The following is a 14,471-nucleotide window of genomic DNA, read 5'->3' as shown; positions in this document are numbered from 1 at the left end:
CTCATCACTGGCTCAGATTGACAGCAGCGGGAGCCAATGAGGAGTAAGAGAGCCTCTGCTTTTGTGTACATTGCTGGATCATGATTGGGCTCAGGTATGTAGTTAGGGGGGCTGTGGGGGAAACTGCATGCAGAACGTTTTTACCTTCATGTGTAGAATACAATAAGGTAAAAAAAAAACCTGCCTTTACAGGAACTTTACTCTGAATGTCAGATATTAATAAACACTATGTAATCCAGGTATGTATATAATCCAGTTGTGTATTCATTAAAAGTATATAAATGTAATCTACATAGAAATGGTATAGACATTCTGACTTGGAAATGGAGGGTCAGAAGTGGGAACCAGTGAGGACTTGGTTTTCAAATTGCAGCCAGTCACATTTTCAACATGGGAAAGAGAGCACAGGAATCACATGATCAGTATGTTGCTGCTCCTTCATTGTCCAATCAGCTGACTGGGGTCAGGTCATTGACTAACATTGTACTACTTACCTGAATTTGGGGTCACAGATTTAGCTATGCCGTGTGGCATTTCAAGCATCTGCATTCCACCACCTTTCCCAAAACAGCAGTATTAGCGATGATGTGGACCTTGCTAGCGTGCTGGCCATTGTTTCAAGTTTGAGCACTCTGTGCTACATCAATATGGCAAACCAAGGGCCAATTCAATAAATCATCTTAGAGATCTGGGACACTGTATCATAATCATCAGAAGCAGCCAGAACCTACCCCTATCCCACACACATCTGCTACACTCTGAGCCAATAAACACAAGCTGTTAAGAGACACCAGCCTGGGTACAAAACAGGGATCTATGGAGCCAAAAAGGTATGGTTAGCTCATGCACATTGTACAGAAATACCAAATATGCACAGCTTGAAACATTGTGTTTCAAGCTGTGCATTTTTTTAAATTTCTTTACAATTTTGGGTGCTGATATTGTTGTAGTAAATTGGTTTCGTGACCTAAATTTTGATTTACCCAACACCTTGCCACTGTAGACAGTGTGAATAATCATGAAAATCAATTATCTTGACCATCTATCTGAACCATTAGCATCTTGCATCAGTAGTCTCCTTTGTTTCTAGAGCCGTGACCTGATATTATTTATTTATTTCAGATGCTTATATAGCGCCATCAATTTACGCAGCGCTTTATATATATATATATATATATATATATATATATATATATATATATATATATATATATATATATATATATATATATATATATTGTACATTCACATCAGTCCCTAACCCTCAAGGGGTGTACAATCTAAGGTCCCTAACTCACATTCATTCATACATACACATACTAGGGCCAATTTAGACAGGACCCAATTAACCTACCAGCATGTCTTTGGATATTCTGACCAGTGCTAGTTTAGTTGATGCTACGTAAGAGAGAATGAAAGCGCAGAAGACAAACTGTGAAAATCGGGTATTTGGAAACTTAGAATGAGGTGGCTACACTTACTGCTGTATATCCTGGGATAATGCATGACCCTATGCTTACCTCTGTACAACATTGAAAAAAATAATGAAGTTCTCTTTTTGAAATTCATGGAAAAGTATTGGAATTTAGGCCATAACTTTTGTTCATTTTTAGTAGCCTGCTGGCGTTCTACCCCTTCGTCACGCTATATGTGGTTCTGTTGGCAAAATTTCACTTCCTGTCCCTGTCACAAAAATCAAATCGCAATCAGCATGAAAACTTCCATGAAATCGTAATATGTGTCATACCAATTTCATTTGTGAGCAGCACCATCGTTGCCTGTCAACGGAAATTATTTTCGATTGCAACGCAAAGTTAGACGGAACGAAACCGTTAACAAGTGTGCCATCTCGTTTGCTTGCCGTGGCCAGCCACTTGTTTACACAAAATTCTCCCTGTGTGCCAGACAGGCATGTCAATAGCATTCATATGCATAGTGGACTTGATTATATGTGGCCCATTTTTCTACAGTATTGAAATGTATCTGCCCAGAATGTAAGTGAATGATTCTTTCTCTGTCTTTTGTCTGACTCTGGCCAGGACCTCAAACTATAAAATATAATAGGGATACCTTGGATTAAAATGTTAACGTCAGTGCTGCCCTTAGGCTCCACTGTAATGAATATGCCAGCCTGAGGTCTCCTGGGTCCAGTTAGCTAGGAGATGCCTTTTTTGACATTATCAATATATGTCTTACTCCTCAAAGGCTGGCTGGGTAATTCTGCAGGAAACATTTGTACCTTTTCCCTATAAGGGGATTGTGCTGTGCTCAATAAATGGTTATTTAGTAATACTGATAATAATAGTATTTATATAACGCTTTTCTCCCTGGGGGTCTCAAAGTGCTTATCAAATTGGCGTTGGGATCTTTGAAGAGAAAGAATTGTCAGGTGTTGCTATAAGCCTGGATGAATAGATGGATGATTATTATGATAATCAGACGTTAGTAGGATGTTGGGTTAGAGCTTTGATGTTTGAGTCTGAAGGGGTTAAGCTGGTGCTTCTGATTTTGGGAGTCCTGGTATGTGCATGTCAATTGCTGATGGTGGGGAGGATGTCTGTGTGTTTCAGAGAGGGTGAGCGTGTCTGTATGTGGGTAGTTTCTGGCTCAGTGTACAAGCCTGTAGGTTCCTGCCCTTCCTTGTCTGTAACGTTCCTGGCAGTGGCACACCATAAAGGTTGCATGGAGATTTTCCAGTGTTTGCAGAATTCGTGACCAGGCATACCGTCTGCGACTTTGTACAAACTTCGCCTGTGCTTGTTTGTCTGCCCTTTATACCACCACAAAACAAATGCTTGCTCTGCCTCGGAGGCAGCCATGGCCAGTTGTTTCCTGCTTGACGTACGAAGTTGCCAACTGCCTTTGGGACAGTACCATACTTCGTAGATTTGACCACATTACTGCATTAAACATGCCAACAATGTATATTATGATTCACTAAATCTATTTAATAAATGGATATTTAGCTTTTGATGGTCCATCTAAATGGCAGAGTACGATAAGCTGATGACAACTGGACAGCAACGCTGGACACTCATAAAATATTAGCAACTATTCAGTTTGTGTATGGATAGCAGCACTCCGTGTAAGGATCAGATTCAGTTTTGACAACTTTGATAAATGTTTGTATTTTTTATGTTAAATTCTCTTTCTTGAGTTAATATGCTGTCTTTTGTTTGGCATGTGCTTTATACATACGTTGAGCTGCCATTCCTATAGAATGCTGCTGTGATTTTTAATAATTGTTGGTTTACGTAGAAGATAAAGTAGCATTCGTTCATTTGCATTTACAGTCCACAGTCACAGCTTGCCCTTTTAGTGGAGGGCTCACTTTTCCTGTAAGATGCTGCCTCCATTCCATAACAAGCCCTTGATAGATGAGAATTTGAAGCTTCCAATGACAGTCTGCCTCTTCCTTCCTGCCGCGTGTAGCTGCATCAGGCTCCCAGCCTCCCCCCAGCCACATAATAGGAGGCTATTGATTGGAAATCTGTGCAGGGGGACGCTGTAATTGTATATTAGATATTTGCGTTGGCTCGCAGAGCCTCACTAATGCAAGCACGTCTGACGTTTCCGTAGCATGCAGCAGCAGAAGGGCAGAGGAGTGGTAGAGACAGGCAGGCACAGGAGGCGAGACAGCTGTGAAGACAGAGACAGCCAGAAGCAGAGGGGGAGAGAGAGAGCAGGCGTGTTAAAGAATCCTTGTTGAAAGGAAGCTGAGTAGAAAGAATCCCAGGCTTCTTCCCACTTGTTCAGCACCAGGGTTTGGGAGCTGTGGAAACACACAGGAGACAGATGATGAATCTCAGTAAGAACATCCTGCATTCAATATATTTATAGCTGGAAATGTCTCCATTGATCCTCTCTCCATGCGCACGGGCTGATCTGGGGAAGAACAAAACATTTGTATATTGGGAGTGCGCTGCAAGTGGGCTTGTCTTATTCTTACCATCTTTTTTTTGTGTTCCGTTTCTCCTTAACCCTTTTGCTGCCAATACACTTGCCTCAAACAGCACACGTACAAATACAAAATGTGCTTTATGTTTCATAACATTGTATTGTTCTTTAATTGCCTCTAATCTGTGTCATTTTGTTGTTCTCTTTTTTGTAGATGACTTTTTAGACAAGAAGCGAGAATGCTCTCCCAACAGTAACAGCGAGTGCCCAGTGGAAAGCAAGAAAGCCAGAAGCGAGTCTCCAAAGGGTGAGTGGCGCTTGGTGCGCTCCCTTAAAGCTAGTATTGGCAGGGGGGGGGGGGGGGGACGAGACTGTGTATCCTGTAGAGGGGGCGTGGATGGAGGGAGGGAGAGTTGTCAAGGTGATGTGTTGTCAGAGTGTCAAAGTGGAGTGGGAGGGAGGAGGCAAAGGGCCACCGCGAGGATAAAAATGCCTCATTAGTCCACCCTTTCTTTGCTAGCAGGGACATTACTCCTCTGTGCCCTAATGATTTGCTCTGCATGCAGATGGGTGTTAATGAGGCGGCTAAAACTTTACATGATGTCAGCCCAGACATTAAGCAGTGATCCAATCCATTCCTAGCTGACAACAAGGAACAGGATGAGGAAGGGTATTGTCAAACTCTATGGCTTCCCTCTCTGGCAGCTGCTTTTACTTAGTGACTATGTATGGGACTTGTGTGGGCTCTGTATCAGCTCTACACCAATGCTTTTCCAGACTTTGCTATTTTACTCAAATAATATCAATTATAATAATTTTAGAATAGTCTATAGAATCTATTTGACATGCCTTTGCATTTTGGGAATCTCCTACTGCCAATGGCTTAGGTATTGTGTGTAAGTATGTATATGTAAAGAAAGGGAGAGAGCAAGATATAAATATACACTTTTCTGGATTTCAACCTAAATGATAGAAAAAAGACATTTGTTGTAAGTTGAGGTTGCTGGTGTGACACATACGCACACTTATACATTCCCCTTCATAGAATTTGCTTTTAACTATTACTTCCTAATTTTGGCATTCCTTTGTGTGTTTTAAAAGCTCCATTTATCCATTTACAGTGAGGACTGTAGCTGCTAACAGGAAAGCTGATATTTTTTGATTTCTTTCCCACAAGAAATGGGATTCAAGGAAATGCACTCTTGCCTCAGTCTGCACAGTGGTTAATTACACTGCGCTCAGAGCAGGGAAAAATGGAGATGAAAAAACATAGCAATTAATTCTCTAAGCTTCTGTTCACGCTACCAAACAAAATTAATCAGAAATAATTAGTGTTTTTATTTTTGGAGTCTCTATAGATTCTTTCCTTTGTTTTGAGGTCTCCTTGAATCTTTCTCATTACAGGACTAACTTGACACAATGAACCTAGTTGGTGGCCTTGAAATCTTTTTAACTGCTTCACTGCCAAACACTTTCTGGTTGACACATTTAGGCTCCATGCACACTAGCGGTTTTTTAAGCTCCTAGAAGCTGTTATTAGCATTTAGAAGCTAAATTGTGTTATTCTATGGGCCATGCACACTACTTAAGGCTATTAGCATTTTTTGGGCCGCAGCGTCTAGGAGCAGAAAAAAAATTGTTTTTGTTGAGTTTTTGGAACATTTTTCCTTCAGAACAATTGCTAAACACTCGTAAACGCTCCTAACAGCTTTTTTCTAGCCTTTTTTTCTATATGTACTGTAAAAACGCTAATAAAATGCCAACACTCCTAAACGCTACTACCAGCGGTTTTTTCCTTCTTAAAAGAAAAACCCGCTAGTTTGCATGCAGCCTTATGTTAGTACTCCTTGTGGCCATCCTCTGAGCGATGGGGCTTCCATTTACTGTTGGGGCATTTTCTTGTTCTTTCTATGAAATGTATCTTTGATCTCTTAAACAAAGAGGTGGGCTCCTAATGTTGTTCTCTACTTATTATTTTAGTGGATGACTTTCTGGCTGCTTTGTTTTACCCTGCCAAATGCTGGAGTTTTGCTATAACCTTTTTTGGGGGGGGGGACTTGTGTCCATGGGATCAGTTTGAAATGCTTGAGAATATTCAGAAGTTATTTGCAGGTGCGGCTGATTTCTTCTGACTTGAATTTGACCTGTTTCAAACAAGTTTTGCATTCTAATAAACTTGTATGGAAAGGCAAAACCTGTCTGATGCGCACAAAAATCTGTCCGCATAGGCCCTTGCAGTGGTTGATCCACATACCTGCTTATGAATCAGTCTCCAATGATTGCAATGGCTTATGTCATGTGTTGAGGACCACCTTGTACCACAGGACACTCAGATAATAACCAATTACATTAGAAGCTTCCTTATCTTTTTTTTTCCTGTTTTTGGCAAGATTGAAATGATGGGAAATTGCAGATCTAAGTAAATATAGGTTTATCATAATGAATGTACCAAAAGGGTTCACTTGGCAGATGTATCAGATTCCTTCCATGATACCGACCAGGTCAGATAGTGTATCAAACCGCTCATTACACATTTCCATATTAACTGGTCCTAGCAAGGCTTCCTGTTGAACAGAATGTTGCATGCAGTGTTGGGCCTGTGACAGTCTGTTGACTTGTAGTGCTTTTCCCTGAAGGTAGAGAGTGCTCTGTATTCAGGCAGAGGGTGACCAAAGAACAAGCACTGGATGCTTCCAACCCCCATGAAATCTCAGCGTAAGGATTTGTCCATCCCCTCACTGGCATATAATTTATTCCAATATGGCATAAAGCAACATGATGATGTTTGTGCCAGTTCTACTATACCAATGTTTCTAGTGTGCGAGCTGGGGAGTTGAAATATTAATATAACTTTAATCATCTATTTATAATGTTAACATTTTAAACAGCACTGAAATGATGCCACATACAGACATCAGACAGTAAGAAGGAGAAGACTCTGCTAGTATAAGCTTACTTTCTTAAAGTGGAGTTCCACCCAAAAGGGGAAGTTCCGCTTTAATGCTTTGTCCTCACTCCTCATTAAGGATTGGGACCTTTGGCGAGCGGGTACCCGAATTTGACAGGTACCCACTCTAACTTCTGCTGTGATCGCCGAAGGTGATCGGAAGCGGAAGTTGTCCTCCCTCTCCGTAGTCTTTTGGGACATGTGACAGGTCCCAGAAGACTACGGGGCCATTGACAAAGCACAGCACTTCTCGTGCATGCTCAGTGGGCACCCGGCTGTGAAGCCGCAAGCTGTCACAGCCAGGTGCCCACACTAAGGATGCCGGCGCCAGGGAGAGAAGACTGCCGGTGAAACCAGCAGTGCTGAGGACACTGTTGGACCGAGGGACAGGTAAGTGGCTGTATTTTAAAGGTCAGCAGCTACAGTTTTTGTAGCTGCTGACTTTTATTTTTTTCCAGGTGGAACTCCACTTCAAGCTTACCACACATATTAACAAGCTGTTCAATCCTCTTTAGATTCACCAATAACTATGTAGTGGAAGTCCTTCCTGATGGAAATTAAATTATTGAGGTAGGCTCCCATACTCATAGCTGGTCGTAAATCTGTGAGAAAAGTTAGATGAAGTTGATTAGGGACTTGTAACTCCTCAGCAGTAAAAGGACACATGCTGCCATTGCTCTTGCAGTCCATATGATTGGTTCCTGTGCATTGGATTGTGAAGAATGAGGGCTAACTCTATCATTACTTTTAGGGGTGCCAACATTTCAGTTCCTTACCTTTTTAAAGCCATTTCCCCCATTGTTTTTCAGTCTTCCAAATGCAATTACCTTTCAGAAGATATATAGCTCATAATTTGACCTTTCAGTGACCTAGACAAACTTTTAGCTTAATGGGAAGACAGGAGCTGTTAATTGGCTGTGAAAGCAATAGATTCTGCTTTGGTCACCAGATAATTGTTCTTCTTGTGAGTGAGAGGGGAAGACAGACGGACAGATGCTGCTGTCTAGCCCGTACATCGCCTCTCTGGTGCCTGCTGGAGATTTGGTTGGATCAATGTCCAGCCTTTGTCCATATTAGCTGGTAATGACCACCGCAGACACATGAAAGCTGCACTGAGCATGGTATTAGTGAGGGCTGAGTCCACTCAAAGCTCCGGATCAGGTTTTGTCTGGGCTGCTAATGACTCCTATCTTAGCGTTTTCTCTTTTTTCCCTAATACAGGAAGAAAAGTAGATTATTCTGTCAGTATGCACACTTCCAGTCATCCCCAAATCTTTGTCAGCAAATTTAAAATCTTCCTTAAGGAGCACTTTTCCTGTTAGATATTTTAACAGATCTCTATACTACAGAACGTAAAGGTGGATAGGTGAAATTTGATTGGTTCTATAGATTGCCATGGCTTGACGTGTTTTTCTAAGAGAGGCCTTAAATCAAAGTAACCTGTGGAATGATTGAACTACATAGCATTGTTCGTAATAGAAAATTAACCAAACCAGCGGTATATTGTATGCCCTAGAGCAGCCATTTGATTGGTTGAATCAGCAATCCAGTGTACACAACAGCATCAAATAAAAGAGCCCAATAATCACTTGCTGGTTTCTTCTGACAATGCTGGAAAATGTGGACCATACTTAATTGAACATTCTCTTGCAGAAAACTCCCAAACTCCCTTGCTGGAAGAGCCATTGGCTCAAATGACCCCAGAGGAGCATTACAGACGCATGATGTCAGCACTTAATGAACACAGCAGCTTTGAGGAGCAGCAACAGCGGCTCTACCAGCTGGCGAACACCATGGCTGTACCTACACACAGTGGTAAGATTTACCATATAATTGATATCTATTACTGGTTGTAACCGACTAGAGAAACATTTGTTTGCCTAAATTACATTGTGCATTGCTAAGCCAGAGAGCTACTACACCTTTAAAAGGAACTGTTCGGAGTCATTTGCATTGAGTTCATTGGATATCAACATTACATAGTTGCTTAGAATATCCACATTACATAGTTGCTTAGAATATACAGCTGACTTTATTTTACTTATTGGTTCATGTAAAATTTTCAAAGTCTTCAGTGCTTTACTAGTTGTTCAGGTATAATATAGTTATATTAAGATAATTCTGAGCAAATCTTTCAACTGATTTGATTTCTTTTATTTTTAAAAGCAACACCAAGCATCAAATAAAGCAAATGAATTGCTAATGTTGTCCAGAAAACATTTCTATGTCACAAGGCCCCCTTCATTTTAATTTTACATATCATTTATTGTAGGCCGATTCAGCAAGATTTTCACTGCACTGAATGTGGCCCTAAGTCTGTGGAGAGCAGAGCTTAGAGAGTATGTTGGGTTGCATTTTTGCAGGTTTACGTAGGCTCAGGAATATTAAATAAATGAAGTATACCAGTAACTATAGGGGTTAGAATGTGTGGAAGCCAGCTACAAGAGATGAATTCTAGGGTGAAGGGTGGAGCCAATCACCAGCAGGGTAGCCTGTGTCAAAATCTTCATGTGTAAATTGAGGGTATTTTTATTATGTAATTTTTACAGCAAATTCTGGAATGCTTTCCAACTCAACAATTTTGTGTTCCTAAGATGGAAGAAGTCTTCAAATAAGCAGATCCGGTCTGCCATTTTGCTGGCCCAGATAACGAACCTGTAGGCCAGTTTGTTTATTAAAGTGCGCATATGTGGCTTAGGCCATATTCCTCTCAATGTCACATTGTATGACTATTATATGGCTCCTGGAACAGTGAGCTGGTGATCTGATGGTCAACCAGTTGTATACGATGGAAGAAGGCAGCATGGTTTTGGTAGATTGTACCATTTGTGCTCTTGACTTTGGCGCCGAGCTGATACTGCTATCATCTCAGAAGGCCCATCTAGTGTTTGCAGCGGGACTCATGGAGACAAAGTCACTTGAAGTAACACCAGCTGTTTTCACAGGAACAGGACCGTGATTCAGTGCACAGATTTTAATAAATCAAGGCCGCTGCTTGACTAACCCGTTAGGGCTTTGATTTATTAAAATCATTACTCTCAATCGTGACGGAGAGTCAAAGGGTGGCCTTGATTTATTAAAATGTACCAGCCTGAGGGGGAAGGGATCCATGTCTCTAGATAGTAACAGATTCTAGGCTTGCCTAGGATGGAGGAGGAGAAAGCAGATAACATCCTCAGCTATGTAGGGGGGCACAAACAATTATACATTCTGTTCCTATATCTCAGGGTGCAAATCAAAATAAAAATACGCTGTGATATAACATAAATAAATTTGCACCTCTTATAGTTCAGGAAGAATCTGTATGAAGCTCCCTAGCAACATGGAAATGTAGATAAGATTTAAGCATCTAACATGTCTTTCTTACAAGAATGGTATCTGTAATTAATAATTATTACTTCCACCACATTCTCTAAAATGTGTTTAAATCTAGCTAGCTTAACTCTGCTGGTAGTTGAAGTAATTTATTTTATGTTCCGCTTTCATTACCCATCTTGTTTACATATTCATTTAGCTTTGGAAGTATTCTCTATGTTTAGTGATGTTTGTACTTAACGTGTTAATAGGGAAGGACTGCATGTCCAGTTGTATACATGTACTTATACAAATATTGAAAAAACTTTTTGTTTGGGTTCATATATCCAATGTACCCAATCAAAGGCAAAGCCTTCAAAATATTCTAATTAAACATTTATCAGTTTTGCTAACTTGCTGCATTGATTTTGCCCAATGGTGGCTGTTTTTTCCCCCTCTAGATCAACATATATAGAATAATGAAAACCAGCCTAAGGCTTCATGCACACTAGTGTTTTTTTTAAGCTCATAAAACATTGGGAAAAATGCTGGATAAAAAAAACGGTGGTAGTAGCGTTTTAGGAGCCTTAGCGTTTTTCCAGTACATGTAGAGGGGGGAAAAAAGTGAGCAAAAAGCTGTTAGGAGCATTTTATTAGCATTTAGAATTTGTCCTGCTGGAAAAACGCTCCAAAAAAACTCAACAAAAACTATTTTTTTCTGCTCCTAGATGCTGAAGCTCAAAAAATGATAATAGCTCAAAGTAGTGTGTATGGACATATAGGATAACACTATTTAGCTTCTAGGAGCAGAAAAATATATGCTGATAATAGCTTCTAGGAGCTTACAAAATGCTAGTGTGCATGAAGTCTGAAAACACGAGTTGTAGAAGTTTTCTAGCCAAGAGGTTTTTAATTAGGGTAAGTGCATTTGAGCTCTTAGGGACTGTCTTAGACCTAGCCAGTGTTGGTTGCTCTTAGTACAGCTTACAAAAGAACTGCCTTTTCCACCACTCATGCATCTGCATTGAACTTAGTCCTACTGAGATTTGTCTGTCTACTCCTACAAAACAAAACAGCCAAGCACAAGTCTACCCTTCAAGTACCAGAAGGTAAGGGAAGGCTGTGTTGGCTGGTTGAGCTGTGCAAATCATTGTTAGAGTCCTACAGGACTCTGGTAATGGTTACAAGCCTGTGTACACCTTTCCATAAGGTTACAGACATTCTTTAGTTGCCTAAGGCAGATTACATTGACCCTGATTTACTAATGGAGTAGACGAGAGCATGTTCAATTTCAAAGTAAATTTTAACTTTGCAAAGAGTTGTACTGACTTTAATCATCCATTCAAGTACAAGCAAAAATCCTATTTTTTTTTTAGAATACATAATTTGGTATTCTTTTCAAATTGGATATTCTTTTTGTATTACCTTTTTCCCTAAAGTGAACAAGGTGAAAATGTGAACATCCTGTACTCTTTTAGTAAATCAACCCCAAGTGTCAAGGATATTAAACCCTCAACCCTAATCAGAAATCCTGTATAATTAAGTGGTTGATGGCAGACTGAACTACATGGTGGTCCTTTCTGATTCCAGGAGCAGGATATCTCCAGTGGAATTCTTAGTTATGCTCAAATGCCATATCCATTACAAATATTCTTCTTTAATAGATTCAACATAACATAGTTTAAACAAATATTTAGGGAGTCAAGCTGACACCTCAGCAAGATAAAAGAAGCAGACGTGTGACTCAATATACTTTTGCTCACCCAACCTTAAAATATAGGTTTTGGATGGAATTCACCTCTAAATTAACTATAATATATCAGTTGATGCCACTTCATGTACAGAGAAATATTTAGACTTTATATAACTTGCATCAGTAATCAGTTGCCAGATATTAGGCCTGTTTAAAGAATTTATTAGGTGTTCGTGTCCTTTGTATTAATGGTTTAGTTCACAGTCTGCACTGGGCACAGGCTATATGTATCATGCATTAAATAGTAAACATCAGTTTTAATGGTCTCGCAGTGTATCTTGGAGAAGACAGTGTTTAATTGTGCTTCGATCCCCTCTATACATAAGGGGGTTAGAACAGCACTGATGGCTCTGCTGAGCAAGGGGACTAATATTTTAGGCTAGGCTTGTATCCTCTTCCGGGCAGCTGTGATATAAATGCAGATCCATGAAGATTTTTATCTGCGCTTTCTCCCGTCTGCTATTAATCCTGCCTTGTGATCCTGGCTTTACCCGCAGCCTCCTGGGCTTACAGTGTCACTCCATGTGATATTCCAGCTGTCAGAGAAACCGCCTGGACCCTGTACATTTATAGAGGCAGCAGGGGACTGAGTCAGGGTACCATATCTGGGCCTGTCACTGATAGCAAGGGACATAAACGGCATGTCAACAGCAGTAGCAGAAGCACTGCATGGATTTAACAACAAGAAGATGCAACAGATACAAGCTAACCAGTAACCTGTTTCATCGATTTCACAGTTATAATATTATTTAAAGCTGAACTTCATGCAGACAGTTAACTACACATATGACATACATATGAGAGCAGTTGTAGCTGCCAAACGATTTTTACTTCTTTCCATCCAGTCATGAGCTTTACACAGCTCTGCCACACATCAGAGACCTGTCTGGCAGGCCAAAACAGATATTTTCTTTGTAGCAGTGAATATACACTTAAAGGCAGGGGCAGACTGACCATTTGGAAACTCGGCACTGCCCGAGGGCCCGGGGTCAGTAGGGGGCCCCATGAGATGCCCCTGGTACCTTTTTCATAGGCTTTTTTGAGTTTGGGCAAGGACACAGGGGCCCCATGATCCCCTATTGCCTGGGGGCCCCATGAGTTGTCAGTCCGCCCCTGCTTAAAGGCTTTGTCCTTCCCCAGTCTGATGAAAAAGAAGCAACACAGCTCACCTTTCTGTCACTCTGCATTTTCCTGCTATCATCATCTCCCTTGTTAGCACATGAACATTGCAGCAGGTCAGATTGGCTTCTAGAGCAACTTCTCCCTCTACCAGTCGGAAATCTGTAGGAAGACGGCAAGAGGCTCATAACCAGTAAGATGCAGTACATAACCTGCTGGCATGATAAAACAATACATTTAGTTAATGAATACAGAATCGCATTCATTTGTGTTTATTTATATCTGATGAAGCTTGACAGACATGTCTAACAAAAAGTGAATGGGTGGGTTACACCAATCAAGTCCTTAGAGCCACTTTATATTTTACATAAGCTTTACCATGCTAATGCCATTTCAGAATGTTCCAGAATGTGCATAGGATACTTTCACATTATGGCACAGTTAGCTCTGTTTATTTTTTGTTATTTTTCTTTTATAACATAGTTGATAGTTGCATTTTGTTGCTTTCCAGCTACCTAGCTGCGAAATTATATTTTGTGGGCGCAGTACAGTATTATTCATTAATACTGTGTTCAATAGAGATAGTTCTGAAGCTTTAAAATAATATCTGCTTTGTTCTGAGATTTTGTGCCAAATATGAAAGAAAGGATGTGGTTCTTTAAGAGAGGCAAATACAGCGCTGATTCTTATCTCTGGGTGGTCAGACAATTTTAGCTTGCTGAATAATTCCGGCTTCCTTTAAATTCGCTGATGGCCCCCGCTCACCCTCCCATCTCTGTGGCTTGTGTTCCTGAAGCTGCCAGCTCTGACAGGCTATGACACCCCCGTGACTCTGCCAAGCGCAGCAGCCGGGAAGCCCCCCCAGGCTGAGCTGCCATATCTCATCTACACAGCGCGTCTCACAGATAGCTCGGCATCCAGGAACACAGTTGGTAACCTGGAGCTTGAGGAGCCAGGATCTGTGGCGGGCAGACATAGCCAAACTCAAAGCCCTTACCCCCAGGCAACTGGCTCAGCACCCCTAGAAAGGCAATTACCCAAACCGTCTTAATTGTATAAAAGCTGTATCTAGTTGTTATTATCATGCCATGATTCTGTTTTATTGTGATGTGTGATCCTGACCAAATGATGCTAGTATATGTTTCCTTTCAGTGCAGAACACAATAAAATAGATTTACATGTTCATTTAACGTGGTATTTAATGCAGATTTTTTTTTTTTTTAAAGGATAATTCTTTAATATAAGGGGCTGTGAATCTCACTATCTATAAGCAGAGAGCAGTTAGGGTACAACTATGGCCTACTGTTAAAAAATGTATATTGTGCTGCAGATCGTAATTATAATATACAAGTGCATCTGCACTTACAGTTCATTCCATTGTAACGTCCCTCAAATGCCTGTTGATCCTGCCAGTGAAGTTCCCCTAATGTAGCGTCCTGTGATAGTATGGCAACAGTACTG

General features: G+C 40.7%; 2 protein-coding genes across 6 annotated transcripts in view; one reads left to right on the top strand and one right to left on the bottom strand.

Annotated features, from left to right (window-relative positions):
• Positions 1 to 14,471, top strand: part of SAMD11 (sterile alpha motif domain containing 11) — a 233,920-nt gene that overhangs the window by 175,667 nt on the left and 43,782 nt on the right. For all 5 annotated transcript variants that reach the window (XM_089668419.1, XM_089668417.1, XM_089668418.1 and 2 more), the window contains exons 6-7: positions 4,112 to 4,204; positions 8,498 to 8,659. In XM_089668419.1, the coding sequence (XP_089524545.1) occupies positions 4,112 to 4,204; positions 8,498 to 8,659 (255 nt within the window). The remainder of the gene's footprint in view (positions 1 to 4,111; positions 4,205 to 8,497; positions 8,660 to 14,471) is intronic.
• LOC149469941 (uncharacterized) overlaps positions 2,928 to 14,471 on the bottom strand; it is a 34,381-nt gene continuing 22,837 nt past the window's right edge. Inside the window, exons 3-4 of the mRNA XM_089668422.1 lie at positions 13,061 to 13,172; positions 2,928 to 3,772 (exon numbers count right to left, since the gene is read on the bottom strand). Coding sequence (XP_089524548.1) covers positions 3,692 to 3,772; positions 13,061 to 13,172 — 193 coding nt within the window. The 3' untranslated portion in view covers positions 2,928 to 3,691. The remainder of the gene's footprint in view (positions 3,773 to 13,060; positions 13,173 to 14,471) is intronic.

The sequence above is a fragment of the Staurois parvus genome, unplaced genomic scaffold (genome assembly GCF_062004578.1).
Source record: "Staurois parvus isolate SC_StPar_1 unplaced genomic scaffold, SC_StPar_1.0 ptg000057l, whole genome shotgun sequence".
NCBI lineage: Eukaryota > Metazoa > Chordata > Amphibia > Anura > Ranidae > Staurois > Staurois parvus.
This window is presented reverse-complemented; position numbering and strand designations above follow the sequence as displayed.